Raw genomic sequence first — 18,212 nt, 5'->3', positions numbered from 1 at the left:
GGAGTCCTGGTGTGGTGCTATGGGTTTATGTGCTGGACTGCAAGGTCGGTTTGAACCACAACATTGACAGTTCAAGCTCACCAGCTGCTCCTCAGAAACCCTATACAGAGTCGCTATGGGTTGGAACTGACTTGACAGCACTTAACAACATCTTATGTATTTCCTGGAGTCTTGGTGTGCACTGTGGGTTAGTGGGCTAGACTGCAAAACCTACAAGGTCTGCAATTCAGGCTCACCAGCTGCTCCTCACAAACCTTATACAAGGTCGCTATGGGTTGGAACCAACTTGATGGCACCTAACAACAACAACGATGTAGTTCCTGGTGTGGCATCGTGAAATAAACACTTGACTGCGAGATTGGTTTGAACCACACGGTTGGTGGTTCAAACTCAACAACTGCTCCTTGGAAACCCTATACAGGGTTGCTGTGAGTCAGAACCGACTTGACAGCACTTAATGACAACAGCAACAATGTAGTTTCTTATACCCAGAAGATACAGATGTTCAGTCAATCTTTGTTTCTCTAGTTTGGCTGATGGGACCAAATTCAGATTCTGGTTCTGTCGTTTCTTTATTTTATGAATTATGTTGTAATGTAGAACTTTTGCATGAGTACTCTGCATTACAAGTTTTTTGTGTGGGAGGGGGCAGGGGTTGGAGATTCCAGCTTTCTTTTACTTTTCAAATTAAAATCATACTTCCAACATTGCCATACACTAAGTTCGCTTTAGAACTTTTTCATTTAGAAAGGATATTACGGTTGGAAGGAGGATGGTTTTTCAATTATCCACGTTGAAGGGTCTTTTAAATATTGTAAAGAATCCTGGGACTTGACTTCTTATTTTAATAGTTCTTTGGAGACAGAATTTTGGCAAAAGGCAATCTGTTGCGCTAGAAGGACTGTGTGAGTTTTCCATGCCTTGGCATACTAACCTTATGTTGCAACCTTACTGGAAACTTGACTATATCAGAGGAATGGCATCTTTTCCACATAAAACAATTATAGTTCTACAACTGCCCTTTGTCTCCATGGATATTCATAGTGGGTGTAACAGAGTGCTGCACCTGATGTTGCAGGAATGTCTAGGTGCAATTGCATCTGTGAAAAATGTAAACAAGTGATGTTTATAAAGTCAAAGGTAGTGTTCATTTGAGATACCTTGAACTGTCATAGGCATGTCATAGAGCAAGGAAGTCAGGGTGTTGATTGTCAAAGAAATGTTGATGGAAGACATAAAACGAATGAATGTTGTATTATTTTCTTAACTGTGGTATTTCTGGGGAGGGGAGAGGAATGTAGGGTTTTGTTTTAAATTGTTTTAGCAAAGGAGATTGTAGAGGACTGTGTTACACAGCTCTGCGTAGTATAGGGAATATACGGGGGCTGAGTCAGTGTTTCCTTACTGCAAAGGATAATCATCATCACAGGGGTTGTTGTTGTTGTTGTTGTGTGTGATTATTAAGAGGTAAAAACAGGACTTTGTTGTAGCTTTTTGACTTCTGGAGCTATAGTCCAGAAGATAGGAAATCTATAATCTACCTGAAAAAGTTTAACCTGAGTCTGTGTTTGATGTGTGAATACATAGAGAAAAGAGGCATATATGGAAATTGATGAAAGAAATGTGGAAGTTTTACTAAAGGGTGTCAGGAAAGGAGCCTGGTGGTATAGCAGTTAAGTATTTGGCGCCCTACCAAAAGATTGGTAGTTCAAACCTCACCCCGTGGTTTTGTGAGAGAAAGATCTGGCTACCTGGTTTTGTGAAGATTATAGCCTAGAACATCTTATGGGACAATTCTACTCTGTCACATGGTGTCATTATCAGTCGAAATTGACTCGTTGGTACCTTACCACAAGTGTCAGGAAGGATATAATAGGAACTTGCTAACACTGAACATTTGCCTTTGAATTTTTTAGGATGTGTAGGATTTAGGTTAAAATTGGAATGAGGTGGACTCCTGGTGTGGCACTACAGAATCAGCACTGGTCTAGGAACCAGAAAGGTTGGCAGTTCAAACCCATTAGCTGCTCCTTGAAAACCCTGTACAGGGGTTGCTATGAGTCAGAGTCAACTCAATAGCACTTAACAGCAGCAACAACAACAGCAGTGAATGAAGTCATTTATATATGTGACAGCATTGTACAGGCAATGTAAGATCAGGCTAGAACTCAGTGATCCCACAGCTATAGAAAGCCTGTGGTCCTAAGGAAGACAGGGAGGAGAACTTTGTAAGCCCAGTACAATACGAGTCATCCTACTTCTTAGTTTTCATTTTCATTGTTTTTTTTCAGCCTCTATAGGCAGCCTCAGAGTCTTGTTGTGACACTGTGGGTTAATGTACTGGATTGCAAAGTCAGTTTGAACCATAAGGTCGAAAGTTCAAGCTCACCAGCTGCTCCTTGGAAACCCTATACAGGATTGCTATTGGTTGGAACCGACTCGACAGCACTTAACAGCAAAAACAAAATAGACAACCTTTTCGATAATGTTCTGTGTTTTTTTTTGAAGCAACTCTGTTTCATTTTTATTAATTCTGAAATATCTCAGCAGGGACAATACTAAGTCTAGAATTAAGAGAGAATGAGTTTGAAGGAAGCAGAAATTTTACCTTCATATACAGAAATTAATTATATTATTCAGGGTGTTGTTCCTAGGTTCCATGTAGTAAGTTCTAACTCATAGCAACCCTGCATACATGGATATAAAGTACATTTTTGACATAATTTTTTGTATTTTGTTCATTTGTTTAGAACTCTGGTAGCGTAGTGGTTACGAATCGGGCTGCGAACCTTAAGGTCAGCGGTTCGAAACTACCAGTCGCTCCGCGGGAGAAAGATGAGGCTTTCTACTCCCGTAAAGATTTACACCCTCGGAAACCCTGTACAGGGTCGCTATGGGTCGGACCCGACTCAATGGCACTTAACAACAACAACAACAATGAATGATTAAGAGAGGGTGGAGGAAATCCATGTATAAGAGAATGACTGAAAGACAAAAACAACACTCACTTTATCAGATTTTCTTTCCCTAAGCCAATAAATTAACGTTAATATTCTAAAGCATGATTTCCATAGGAAATTTTCCATAGGAAAAACTTTATGAAAGTCATCAATCACCAGGTGGTACAAAACAAATTTTGAAATGATTCAAGGTTTTCCAGTAGTCTTTTTTTTTTAAGTGTTTATTGTGACCTGAGTGATAATTTACATGGAAACATCAATTTTACATTCATCCTATCGTATTTCATTTCCTTGCAGTGATTGCAATCCCTCCATGCATCATCATTGAACAGTATCTGCCTCTATTCCCTCTGTTTTTGTTTTTTGGATGTACACCAAAAGTGTTCTGATTTTCTGCTAGATGTTTGAAATGAATGAAATCAGTCACAAAAGTGAGAAACTCATTGAAGGGCATATTTTGTATCCATCAGCCTGGCTCTGCCTCATGTCAGATCATCATTGATTGGTGATGATGATGGGAGGGCGAATCGGATTCCTTCTTGCTGAGGGTTCTGGCTTTTCTCTTTCTGATAACAGGATGGCAGAAACCTTGAGGCTCAGCAGCCACTGGCCCTAATTCTCCTCTTGCTCCCCTTCCCCTGGAGGCCCTCTCGCCTCTCTGTAATCCTGGGGGAGTTAGGAACCAGTGACCCCTTTGTGGGGTTTGGCAGCCCATCTGAGGGTTTTCCTTCTGAGACAGAGTGTGTGGGGCTCTTGAAAAGGCTTGTATCTCTCTAGGAATGTAGTGACCTTTCCCGTTTGGAAGCCAGTCAAAGAGTGCTTTTGGAAGAGGAGCCTTTCAGTACTTAATGAAGTGGGCTCTTTAGCAACAAGATGTAGAATTTTACAGAACTGAGAGGGAACTTTAGAAAGGATCATTTGGTGAGCTGGGTGCCTTTTGAAAAAGCTAAACTCTGGATTGTAGTTTGGAATCATATATTCTATTTGAGACGAAGTTGTTTTCATCCTCTGACATTTGCCTGTTTCAATAAAGATAAGTACATTAAACACTTGCCACCTATAATTATCTCAGATATGGCATATAAATAATTATCTCAGATATGGCATATAAAAGATGTTGGATAAATTTCAATTGACATAAATTTGTTGATTGACTAAATGAAAAAAATAATGTATTGAATACCCAGACTCTATAGTAAATATCCAAACTAACCCCCTTCAGAGCTCTGTTTACTTTCTCCCTTCCTTCCAGCTCCTTCACAATCTATACAATTTATTATCTTACAGAATTTCTCTAAACTTAGAACCAAGATTTCCCTCTTTTATTATGGAAGAATAAGTGTCAGGAGCTTTGAAAGCTTAGCTTTTTCAAATGAGTTTTTCTCCTTAAGTATCTTTCTTTCCCTATTTGACCATTAGTTATTCTAACTAAACCAACATTCTGAAGTTATTGACTAAACATCAGTTGATGATATGAGCATACCTAATTTGTATAGACATGATGCAGAACAGCTTTGGTTTACATTTGGCAAAAGTTATGGCTTCCTAACTTTGAGAAATTCTTGGACACATTCTTTGCTTTTTGGTTTCAAAAGTCAAAGCTGTGCTCATGAAACAATCAACACCTACAACAATAACAAATATAGTAGGCTCCCTGGCTATTACTTTGTGGATCTAAGAAGGAAAAAAGCAAAAGAAAGATGCTTCCCCCCATATTAGAGAACTAAGAGAAAAGTTATATAGTATTTTTCTTTTCTTGAAAAGCATGTTAAATAAGGAACATCTCAAAATTATTCTTTGAAATTGAACACTGAAAAGAACATTTTAAAAAATTTTGAAGAGCTTGAGCAACGTATAGGGAAGCACCCAGGACAGAACCAAATAAAGGGCACATTCCTTTTCTTTGCTGTTGTATTCAGTAATGGAATGCTCTTCTCTGTGTAGTCTACCAAGATGGGAAAGTAATACTACTTATTAATAAATACTGTTTCTGTTGTTGTTGCTGTTAAGTGCTGACAAGTTGGTTCTAACTCACAATGACCTTGTATGGGGGTTCCGAGGAGCAACTGGTAGGTTTGAACCATCAACTTTGCAGTCCAGTGCTTATCCTACAGTGCCAAGTCAGGACTCCTTATATAATATTTTGTTATTTATGAAGTGAATAGTATTTTTTAAAAATACTTCTTTGGTTCCCTACTAAATTTTAATGAAGTGGACTATGAAGAAGGAGGTGTTATCATATGCCTAAATATAACATCACTTTAAGATGTTTTCCAAACCCACCGGCTGCTCCTTAGAAACTCTGTACAGGGAGGGTCACTATGAGTCAGAAGTGACTCGATGGCACTTAACAACATACAAGTCCTAGGAGTTCTGTTGTGGCGCTGTAGGATAAGCACTGGACCACAGGGTTGGTTAGAACCACAAGGTTGACTGTTCAAACTCACCAGCTGCTCTCTAGAAATCCTATACTGAGTTGCTGTGAGTTGGAACTGACTTGGTGGCCAACAACCACCACCATAGGAGTCCTAGTGTGGTGCTGTAGGATCAGCACTGGACCGGTAACCACAAGATTGATAGTTCAAATCCACCATGCGCTTCTCAGAAATCCTATATAGGATGGCTATGAGTCTGAACTGATTGAACGGCATTTAACAACAATAAGAGAAAAATATATATAGTTAGATATGGGTAAAGGTAGAAAGTGTTTTGTTGAAAATATGAGAGTAAATTGAACTAAACTATTGAGTTTATGGATAATTCAAGCTCCTGGTTTCTCTTTGCTGGTCTGTTCTGGCTCCTGTAGTGTTTATTAACACTCACAAGCCAACTCTGTGACGCCTCTCCACCCCCAGTCCCGAGGTCTTGGGCACACACCCTCCGCTGTGGCCTCTACCACCTTGCCAATACCACTTCTAATTCCTTCCATGGTTGTTTGTTTCCTAAACCATGAGACTCCCCTAGTTAACATCTCCCTGTCTTTTGCTCCTTTTTCTCTCCAGCTTGAAACATAACCTTGGCTGTTGGAATTTATGTACATATGAATAAATGAATAGAATTTACAAACATGTAAACAGCTAATATGGTATAAGACAAAATGGAGTGAATCTGAATTAGAAACACCTAAGGTTGCTCCCATAAAGATTTACAGCCTTGGAAAATCCTGTACAGGGTCGCTATGAGTCGGAACTGACTCCATGGCACATAACCACCACCAACCACCAAGGATATTATAAATGGTCAGAAAAATAAGAAGTAATTCAGCAGGGAATCACAGAGCACCTCAGAAAAGCAGAATTTGAGGGTTTACTGGAGTTGGCCTACCAGATATCTGACCTTAGCTAGATCTGTTAGTCCGTATGTCTGTTTCCTAATTTGTGAAATGATGGTAGGTTACTTATAGTGCTGGTGGGAAATAGAAGATAGATTAAAAAAGTGAGACGGTGAGAGTCATAAAAGGGCCTTTTGATCAGTATGTAACAGCATGCCTGCCCATAACGGTGATGGTGGTGGTTATGTGCTATAGAGTTGGTTCCGACTCACAGCACCCCTGTAGAGTTTCTGAGGCTGTAAATCTTTATGGAGCAGAAAGCCTCATCTTTCTCCTGTGGAACCACTGGTAGTTTTGAACTGCTGACCTTGAGGTTAGCAGTCTGACTCGTAACTACTACGCTACCAAAGATCATAATGAGCATTCAGTAAATAGATGGATGGTTGGATGAATGAATTGTTCAGACAAAAGCTAAATGCCTAAAGCAGTGGACTAGGGGAGTGACTGCCCAAATTAAATAAGTTGGTACTTGTTAACAGGTCAAAGAGGTTTGGTAGAGAAAAGTTTGAAACCACTATATATAATCCGGATGTGGTGCTGTGAGTTAATGCGCTGGACTGAAAAGTCGGTTTGAACTTCAAGGTCAGTGAAGTTCACCAGCAGCTCACCAGCAGCTCCTTGGAAACCTTATACAGGGTCCCTATGAGTTGGAACTGACTCAACAGCACTTAACAACAACAATAAAATAGGCAACCTTTTCGATAGTGTTCTGATTTTTTTTTTTTTTTTTTTTTTTGAGGCAGCTCTGTTTCATTTTTATTAACTCTGAAAAATCTCAGCAGGGACAATACTAAGTCTAGAATTAAGAGAGAGTGAGTTTGAGGGAAGCAGAAAGATGAGGCTTTCTGCTCCTGTAAAGATTTATAGCCTTGCTGTGAGTTAGGACCGACTCAATGGCACTTACCTATATATATATATATATGTACATGCTTGTTGTTAAGTACCGTTCAGTCGATTCCAACCCATAGCAAGGCTGTAAATCTTTACAGGAGCAGAAAGCCTCATCTTTCTCCAACTAAGCTGCTGGTGGACTTAAACCACCAACCTTATGGTTAGCAATCCAGTGTTAACCCTATGGTGCCACTGTACTCCGTATATACATTTAAATTTTATTGTGGTTATAACAAAAAGCTTGCTCTTTTAGCCATTTTTATATGTGCAATTCAGTGACATTAACTACAATCACTGTATTGTGCTACCATCACCAGAATCCATTTCTGAAAGTTGGGTATCACTACAAATAGAATGTGCATAGTGGTGACGGATTGGGCTATGAACCTTAAGGTCGGCTGTTTGAAACTGCCAGCTGTTCAGTGGGAGAAAGAGAAGGATTTCTGCTCCCGTAAAGATTTACAGCCTTGGAAACCCTGTACAGGGTCGCTATGAGTCGGAACCAACTCCAGGGCACATCACCACTACCACAACGAACACTTCATAACCATTTCAGCCACCACTCCTCTGTCGAGCTGTGGTGGCTAGTGTGTTGCTGTGATGCTGGAAGCTATGCCACCAATACTTTAAATACCAGCAGGGTCAGCAATGGGAGACAGGTTTCAGTGGAGCTTCCAGACTAGGAGGAAGGTGAGGCAGAGCACTACTGAATGACTAGCCATTGAAAACCTTTAGAGCAATAGTAAAACATTGTCTGATACAGTGCAGATGATGTTGGAAGGCACTCAAAATATGATAGGGGAAGGAATTGCCTCCTCAAAGTAGAATTGACCTTAATGATGTAGATGGAGCAAGACTTTTGGGACCTTCATTTGCTGATGGGGCACAACTCAAAATGAGAAGAAACAGCTGCAAACATCCATTAATAATTGGAATGTAGAATGGACAAAGTATGTATCTAGGAATATTAGAAATCATCAAAAATGAAATGGAACACATGAAGATCGATATCCTAGGCATTCATGATCTGAAACACAAATATTGGCCATTGTGAATTGATCAATCGTATGCTTTACTATGCTGGGTATAACAAATTGAAGAGAAATTGCATTGCATTCACTGATGTATCTTGAAGTGCAATGCTGTCTGTGATAGGATGATATCCATAGGCCTGCAAGGAAGGCTACCCTGTTAATACCACTATTATTCAAATTTATGCACCAATCACTAAAGCCAGTCTGAAATTGATCAAACATGCAATCAAGCTTTATTGATAATTATTGGTGATTATAATGCAACAGGTAGAAGCCAATAGGAAAGGTCAGTAGTTAAAAATATGGCCTTAGTGATAGAAATGATACTGTAGATCACATGATAGAATTTTGCAAGACCAACAACTTGTTAATTGCAAAACCTTTTTCAACAAATTAACTGATAAGGACACACATGTGTGCTAAGCCCAAGACCAAGTAAAGCTGAGTGCCTGTGGGCATGAGGCAGGCTTGCAGAATGTGCCCTTTGAGCATTTACAGACCAGCTTAAGGAGCTTTGTAATACTTGCCTAAGCAGGTCAGAGGCCAAGGTTCCACATGGTTGAGAGGCTGAAGACAAGAATAAGGCATGCCTGCAGTCCAGCAGAAAAGAGGCCTTTTTGATTGAAAAACTGTTGCATTCTGAGTTGTTTTTGATACTGAATTGCACTCTGTTCACTTATAAACCTATAATCATAAGTAATGTCCATGAGTTCTATGTTGCCATTGCAATGGATTATTGAACCCATATGTGTAGGGGAGAGTTCTGTGGGAGGGACGGTTGGTGTCAAAATAGGGTAAAGATGGTTGTAAGGTATAGACATGTCTGACTTGTGCTTCATAGGAATCTGTCTTGGGCTGCTTTTGAGTATGATTCTCCATCACCTTGTAAAGCCATGGGAAGTTAGATATGGCCTCTGCACCATTTTTTACACAATTCATCTGTTGATGGACACTTGGGTCTTTATTTTTTGGCTATTGTGAATAATGCTGCAATGAATATTGATATACAAGTATTTCTTTGAAACTCTGTCTTCAAGTATCTTGGATATATTCTTACAAGTAGAATTGTTAGGTTACTGTAATTCTATGTTTAACTTTTTGAGGAACCACCATATTGTTTTTAATGGTGGTACAAATATTTTAATGTTTTAAATGTTCTATTGTAAATTGAATGAAGGTTTCCAGACAAGATCATCAGTTTTACATTCAACAAATCATGCACTTTGCTTCATCCCTTTCTGTGTCTTATTACCATGCAACCCACCTTCCCATTTCTTTTCAACTTTGCTCTTAGGCAAATATTGCCATTTTGATCTTGAATGACTGAGCATCCCTTACTAGCGTCGTTGCACCTTCTATATCTGTGTTCTGCTTGACTAGAAATTGGTTCACAAGAATGAGTTCATTTCCAGACCTGAAGGGTGGTCAAGGGCTATAGTATCAGGTTCATTCAGTCTCTTTTGAGTTTTGTTCCACATTTTCTCTCACTCTATCTGGTATCTTCTAATGTAGTCCCTTTCAGAGCAGTTGGTAGTGGTATCTGAGTACTAACTAGTTCTTTTGGTCTCAGACATGGAGATTGATGTTCATGTGTTCCATTAATCCATTGGGCTAATTAATTCCAAGTATCTTCAATTCTCATCACTCTTCTTTCTTTCACACATGGAGACCAATAGTTGCTTATGAGCTTTTAAGATCCCAGTTACTACTCACCAAAGTAGGAGGTAACACATTGTCTTTGTGGACTATGTTATGCCTATTGACCATAGTGTCCCATGAAATTATGGTCCTGAGCACCCAAGTCCAGCAACTCATTGCCTTAAGAAGCTAGATAATGTCTAACAAATTTCATCATTTTGCCTATTGTATGCTCCACCACATTCATAGTTGTGTTTGCAAGAAAGTGAAATATCCATGTACAAATAGCCTCTTTCAAACTCTTATATACTTGTGAGTATACTCCCACTCTTCCTCCCATACCCATTCAGCCTGGGTTTCTGTCTAGGTGTGTACCTGCAGAGCACTGTTTCAGGGTTGTATGTATAACACTATTTACATCTGTCCCCTTTAGCCTTTGTATACCTCCCTGTGTCATTGCCTGTCTTCATCATTCTTCTGCTTACCTCCCACTTTTTGTACATTGCCCTCCCCATTACCTGGGTTAATATGTGTCTACCTTCTAGCCAGTGAGTTACTCTCCCTTCCGTCAATATTTTAATTTTTAACCTGTTTTATCTATGCATGTTTTAACTATTACTATAGTGTGGTGCTGTGGGTTAATGCACCAGACTGTAATGCCGTTTGAACTGCAAGGTCAGTGGTTTAAGCTCACCAGCTGCTCCTCAGAAACCCCATACAGGGTTGCTATGGGTCGGAATTGACTCACCGGCACTTAACAACAACAACATAGATTGATTAAAGATGAATGTAATGACGAGTAATACAACTAATAAAATTACATTTGTAACAGAAGAGGGAATGTTAAAAATATAGTTATTTATATTAAAACAATTTGGAGAACTACGATGCGTGCCTGAGAAGGGAGAAAATCCTTTCTATTTTTTATTATGCTTTTTGTGCGCTCCATTTTGTTTGTTTGTGTTTCTAGTTTGTGTTCTTTCTTTTTGTTTTGTTTTTCAGCTCAACACTTTCCAGGCAGTTTTGGCATCTGATGAGTCTGATAGCTACGCCCTCTTTCTTTATCCTGTTAATGGCCTGCAGTTCTTTGGAACTCGCCCCAAAGAGTCTTACAACGTTCAACTCGAACTTCCAGCCCGAGTGGGCTTCTGCCGAGGGGAGGCTGGGGAGCTGAAGAGAGAAGGACCATATTTCAGTTTGACCAGCACTGAACAGTCTATAAAAAATCTCTACCAGTAAGTAACATAGAGCTTAAACCTTTCCTGTCGGAATATCAGGACCTTTAAAAGCTGCTCAAACTTGAGTGACCACAAAATCATCAAATTATATCTTGGTAGCTTCTAACCAAGGTTTCCAGTCAAAACCAGAAATTAGACTCTTGGAAGATCAGAGTCACCAAAATTTTTATTTTACCTGTTCTAAGGAGCTCTGGTAGCGTAGTGGTTACGAATCGGGCTGCGAACCTTAAGGTCAGCGGTTCGAAACTACCAGCCGCTCCGCGGGAGAAAGATGAGGCTTTCTACTCCCGTAAGGATTTACACCCTCGGAAACCCTGTACAGGGTCGCTATGGGTCAGAACCGACTCGACGGCACTTAACAACAACAACATGGGGTAATGGTGTAGTGCTGTAGGATAAACACTGGATTGCAAACCTCAAGGTCAGTGGTCCAAACCCACCAGCCACTCCTTGGAAATCCTATATAGACTTGCTAAAAGTCAGAATCTACTCGATGGCACTTAACAACAACAATGACATTGTAGTATAGATATAAAAAATGGAACAGTGTACGTGTATGTGTATTTTTACAAAACCACTGAGGCGCACTCTATGACAAACATTGTTCTTAGAATCACATAAAACATCCAGTCATGTAACTGTCCAGATTGAGTTTTTTCACACTGTCATTTCACAGGAGAATTACACTTTGATTTAACCTTTTGGTCAGGTACATGTTAAAACTGAAATTGTTGTTGTTGTTGTTAAGTGCCGTCGAGTCGGTTTCGACCCATAGCGACCCTGAACAGGGTTTCCGAGGCTGTAACGATAGAGCTCCTTATAAAAAAACTGAAATTAGAAGTAATGTAATTTGGGAAAGAAAAACCAAATAATTTTTTTAAACTACAAGCAGATTGGTCTATTTTTAAAAGCCTCAGAATTTTTCTGTGACTTCATTACCTGACAGTATACTGATTGTTGTTGTTAAGTGCTGTTAAGTCGATTCTGACTCATAGTGAACCTGTAAAAGGTTTCCAAAGCGCAACTTGTGAGTTTGAACCTCCAACCTTGCAGTTCAAACCAACCTTGCGGTCAAGGTCAAGTGCTTTTCCTATGATGGTTATCCTACAGTTTATCCTGTTTTTCCAGGGGTAATCAGAATTGAAGATGTTCCTCAGTTCATCAATGGCTTACTCCTCTAGGTCCCAGCAAACCTTTTCCCTTTTAGTCAGGTCAAATAGTGCCAGTACCTAGGTTAGCCTGAAGTGATATTTGTTGATTTCAAGGTTTTTTCCTTTATGGTTTGTTTTTATACTTTTCTTGATTACTGGTCCCAAAGCCAGATAACACATTGATTACTTCCTTGCCTCCCTTAATTACTTCTCATTAAGTCATTCCTGAACACGTTTTCATTTGCATATCATTGCTCTGCTCTGCTTGGCTACCAGAGAGTGGGGTGCTTCATCCAGATCCAAGTACTCAGAACTGATGTTTATTGAGAGCTTACTATTTGCCAGACATTGTGCTTAACACTTAATCAAATCTCACAAGAGTTCTACGAGCGTAAGTAACTACTATTTTCTCTATTTTACAAATGAGCTTAGGGATGTTGCATGAATAATTTCTTTTAGGAAGATCAGCACAAGGCAGGTCCCTATGATTGGAGGCTAAAGATATCCCAACTGTTCATCTTTTCCGACATGTTACACCACTCCATAACCCTTGATATTAATCACCACTCCTCCCTTCCTTAACCGGAAAATGGGATGCATGAAGTATGAATCTAGGAAAATTGGAAGTTATAAAAAATGAAATGGAAAACATGAACATCAATATCCCAGGCATTCGTGAGATGAAATGGACTAGAATTGGCCATTTTGAATCTGACAATCATATGGCTTACTATGCCAGGAATGCCAAATTAAAGGGGAATGGCATCATAGTCATCATCAAAAAAGTACATTTCAAGATCTATTTTGAGTATAACGAGCTCTGGTAGTGTAGTGATTATGAGTTGGGCTGCTAATAACCTCAAGGTCAGCATTTCAAAACCATCAGCCATTCTGCGGGAGAAAGAGAGGCTTTCTGCTCTGGCTCCCATAAAGATTTACAACCTTGGAAACTCTATACAGGGTTGTTTTGAGTGGAAACTGACTCCACAGCACATAACCACTACCACCATCTCGAGTATAAGGGCTGATTGTAATAGAATAATATCCATACACCTACAACACAGACTAGTTAATACCATTATTATTCAAATTTACTCACCAGCATCACTAAAGCCAGTGATGAGGAAATTGAAGAATTCTACCAACTTCTTCAGTCTAATATTCATCAAACATGCAATCAGTATGTATTGATGATTACTGGTGATTGGAATGCAAAGGTTGGAAACAAAGAGGAAGGATCAGTAGTTGTAAAGACAGGAAAAAAAGAAATTACCAAAATGGGTGTCAGAAGAGACTCTGAAACTTGCTCTCCAGCATTGTTGTTGTTGTTAAGTGCCGTTGAGTTGGTTCCAACCCATAGCAACTCTGTATAGGGTCTCCTAGGAGCGGCTGGTGAACTTGAATCGCTGACCTTGTGGTTCGCCAACGTTGTAGTCCAGTGTATTAACCAGCAGGACCAACCAGGACTCCAGCACAGAGATGCTAAAGCAAATGGAAGAAATGAGGAAGTAATGAGCTAAACAGAAATTGCAAAGGACAGCTTGAGAAGACAAACTCAAGTATAATAATGAAATGTGCAAAGATCTGGAGTTAGAAAACCAAAAGGGAAAAGCATGTTCAGCATTTCTCAAGCTGAAAGAACTGAATAAAAACTTGAAGCCTTGACTCACAATATTGAAGGATTTTGTGGGCAAAATATTGAATGATACAGAAAGCATCCAAAGCAGATGTAAGGAATACACAGTTACTGTACTAAAAAGAATGGTTAGTGTTCAACCATTTCAAGAGATAACATATGATCAAGAGCCAATGGTCCTGAAGAAAGAACTCCAAAATGCACTGAAGGCATTGGCAAAGACCAGGCCATAGGAATTGATAGAATACAAATTGAAATCTTTAAACAAACTGATGCAGCGCTTGAAGCACTCACTCATCTAAGCCACGAAATTTGGAAGACAGCTACCTGGTCAACTGCCTGGAAGAGATCCATATTTGTGCCCATTCCAAAGAGGTGACCCACTGAATGTGGAAATCATCAGATGGTATCTTTAATAAGACATGCAAGTAAAATATTGGTTGAGGTAAGTATGGCTACAACATTACATTGACAGGGAACTGCCAGAGGTTCAAGCATAATCCAGATGAGGACATGGAACGAGGAATGTCATTGTTGATATCTTATGGATCTTGGTTGAAAACAGAGAATACCAGGAAGATGTTTACCTGTGATTACTGACTATGCAAAGGCTTTTGTCTGTGTCGATCATGGCAAGCTATGGGCAAGTGCTGAGAATGAGTATTCTGGAACACTTAATCATGCTCATGAGGAACCTGCACATAAACCAAGATGCAGACATTTGAACAGAACAAGGGGATACCACATGGTTTAAAATCAGGAAAGGTGTATGCTAGGGCTATATTCTTTCACCATAGTTTTTCAATCTGTATGTTAAGCAGATAATCCAAGAATCTAGATTATATGAAGAAGAATGTATTATCAGGATTGGAGGAAGACTCATTAGCAACCTGGAGTCCTAGTGTGGTGCTGTGGGTTAATGTGCTGGATTGCAAGGTCTGTGTGACCTGTAAGGTGGGCAGTTCAAGCTCAATAGCCGCTCCTCGGAAGGATTGCTATGGGATGGAACTGACTCAGTGGCATTTAACAACAACAAACAACAATATGCAAATGATACAACCCTGCTTGCTGAAAGTAAAGAGGACTTAAAATACTGATGAAAATCAAAGATCACAGCCTTCAGTATGAGTTGTACCTCAGTGTAAAGAAAACAAAAATCCTTACCATTGGACAAATAAATAACATCATGATAAATGGAGAAAAGCTTGAAGTTGACAAAGACTTCATTTTGCTTGAATCCACAATCAACACTCATGGAAAAAGCAGTCAAGAAATCAAATTACATATTTCATTAGGCAAATCTGCCACACAAGACCTCTCTAAAGTGTTCAAGAGCAAATATGCCAAGGTATGGCTGACCAAAGCCGTGGTATTTTTAATTGCCTCATATGCATGTGAAAGTTGGGCAATGAATAAGGAAGACTAGAGATGAATTTAAGTTATTGTGCTGGAGAAAGAATACTGAAAGCATCATGGATGCTAGAAAAACACACAAATCTGTGTTGGAAGAAGCACAGCTAGAAAGTTCCTTAGAAGCTAGGATGGCCAGACTTCATCTCTCATACTTCTGATGTATTATCAGGAGGGACCAGTCCATAGAGCAGTGTATCATGCTTGATAAAGTGGAGGGCCAGCCAAAAAAAAAAAAGATGTATTGGCCAAGCGGAAGCAGCAATGGGCGCAAGTTTAAAAAATGATTTTGAGGCTGACACAGGACTGGGCAGTGTTTCCTTCTGTTGTGTATATGGTTGCTATGAGTTGGAACTCACTTGATGGTGCCTAACAAAAACAACAAGCACAGGCATTTGTTGTTGTTGTTAAGTGCCTTGGAGTCCTTTGCAACTCATAATAACCTTATGGGATTTCTGAGGAGCAGCTGGTGAATTTGAACAGCTGACTTTGAGGTCCAGTGCATTATCCTTCAACTCCATACCAAGACTCAGAGGCATTGTTGTTGTTGTTGTAAAGTGCCATTGAGTTGGTTCCAACTCATAGTGACCCTGTATAGGGTTTCCAAGGAACAGCTGGTGAGCTCAAGCAGCTGACTTTGCGGTTCAAACAGACTTTGCAGTCCAGTGTATTAACCTACAGGACTCCTCACAGGCATAAAAGTTAATGTTTACAATATATCACAACAGTGGAGACTGTTGTTAAGTACCATTAAGTCAGTTTCAACCCATGGCGACCCTATCTAGGGTTGCCGGGGAGTGACTGGCAAGCTTGAACCGCCAACCTTGCAGTTCAAACTGGCTTTGCAGTCCAGCACATTAACCAAGAGTGCCACACCAGGACTCCAAAATGGAGACTAGAAGGATCATAATAAATAATTAGCTGTCCTGCAGAAATTAAGTAAATTGCTTATAATCTGAAAATTATTAAAGTGGCACGGCCAAAATTCAAGCACAAGTTGGGCCTATTTAACTTTTACTTTTAGAGAGAAACTGTGCTAAATCCTTGTCTCCATTACCATTCTTATAATCCACATTGGGAATCTTTAGGTCTCCGTCTAGACTACCTTTCAGTCTAAAGACTAGAGCAAACTTGGTGGTTGGGGGTAGTGTGCCGTGGAGTCAGTTCCAACTCATAGCGACCCTTTATATGGTTTCTGAGGCTGTAAATCTTTACGGGAGCAGAAAGCCTCATGTTTCTCCTGCAGAACTGTAAGATTAGCAGCCCAACTCATAACCACTATGCTACCAGAGCTCCTTTAGCTCCTTGCTTACTCTCCTTTGGTACTACTGCCTTCTTCTACTCTGGAGACCTCAAGCAGACAAATAGATCATCAATTACAGAGCACTAAGAGTCCCGGTGTGTCACTGTAGGATAAAGCGCTAGGAGCGCAAGGTCAGTTTGAACCACAAAGTTAGTGGTTCAAACTACCAGCTGCTTCTTGGAAACCCCATATAAGGTTGACTCGATGGCCCTTAATAACAACAACAATAGAATTGTTGTTAAGTGCTGTGGAGTTGGTTCTGACTCATAGCGACACTGTATAGGGTTTCCAAGGAGTAGCTGGTGAGCTTCAACTACTGACCTTATGGTTCGAATGGACTTTGCAGACCAGCTCATTAATCCACAGTGCCACCCCAAAACTCCAACAGAATAAGTTCTAATATCTACCAAAAATATAGGAGGCAGTAGGTACCAAGGGGAAAAGCAGTTGTATTTCCTAATAGTAGCCATGAAGGACCCTAAAAACAATCAAATACACACACACTTCTTCCTTTCACCCTCTCCATACATTGCCACCATTTTTTAAATCTACTCTTATCAAGCTATTCAGAGACTTTGATGCCTCCAGAAGTCTCTGAAAAGCTTGATGAGAGTAAAATAGTATGGCTCTGGCTGTGTGCCGTGGAGTCAGTTCCGACTCATAGCGACCCTGTATAGGGTTTCCAAGGCTATAAATCTTTACAGGAGTAGAATGCCTCATCTTTCTCCCGCAGAACAGCTGGTAGTCTCAAATTGCTGACCTTGCTGTTTGCAGCCCAATTCATAACCACTACGCTACCAGAGCTCCTTTAAAATAATATATAGGGCCAAATGACTGATGAATAGACTTTTGTTAAGTGTACTTCATGCTTAGTATATAGAGTAAGATAAAACAACACAGAACAATGTGGTATGAAAGTGAAAATTATATATGATCACTACTTCAAGTGATAACCCATGTTAACAAGTCTTCCTGAGTTTTCAGGTATATGTAATAAATTTTTTAAATGTTGCTTTTCCTTACATGGGCATTTTGTTATTTAACCCTTTATTGTTGCGTCTTCTTCAATCAGGTAGCTATGCTATCATCTGCAAAATATACATTCTGTATTAAGTAGAAAACTTAATGATGGATATTTTATAAACCTTTAAGCATTCTGATTTTTCCAGTTATAAGTCATGTTTCAGGAAAGACTATAATCATGCATATTGCTCTTATTTCATTTCTCATAAAAATAAATCCCTGAAAGTAGAATTATTGAGTGAAACAAGATAGTTGCATATGTAGATACAGATGCAGATATATTTAACATTTTAATGCATTTTAACAAATTGCCCTTCAGAAATGCTCACCAATGTCTCTTCTCACCATTCATATAGAGCTACAGTTGATAGTGTCTGTTCCCTACCAAATTTTATCCCTTTTATTATTTGCCAGTCTGATAGTTACAGAATGTTCACGTTTTCATTTCAGTTTCTCTGGTTATACTGTTAGTGTTAAATGTTGTCGAATCAGTTCCAACTCATAGTGACCCAATGTACAAGAGAACAAAATACTACCTGGCTCTGTGCCACCCTCATAATTGTTGCTAGGTTTGAGCTCACCTGAAAACCTTTTCAT

General features: G+C 39.6%; 1 protein-coding gene across 1 annotated transcript in view; it reads left to right on the top strand.

The window, feature by feature from the left end:
• The window catches only part of NID2 (nidogen 2 (osteonidogen)), a 118,277-nt gene that overhangs the window by 12,921 nt on the left and 87,144 nt on the right, over nucleotides 1–18,212 (top strand). The window contains exon 3 of the mRNA XM_006872369.1: nucleotides 10,857–11,089. Within this exon, the coding sequence (XP_006872431.1) occupies nucleotides 10,857–11,089 (233 nt within the window). The remainder of the gene's footprint in view (nucleotides 1–10,856; nucleotides 11,090–18,212) is intronic.

Source organism: Chrysochloris asiatica, unplaced genomic scaffold (genome assembly GCF_000296735.1).
Source record: "Chrysochloris asiatica unplaced genomic scaffold, ChrAsi1.0 scaffold00194, whole genome shotgun sequence".
In the NCBI taxonomy this organism is placed as follows: domain Eukaryota; kingdom Metazoa; phylum Chordata; class Mammalia; order Afrosoricida; family Chrysochloridae; genus Chrysochloris; species Chrysochloris asiatica.
Note: the sequence above shows the minus strand (reverse complement) of the source record. Positions and strands in the feature narration are given on the sequence as shown.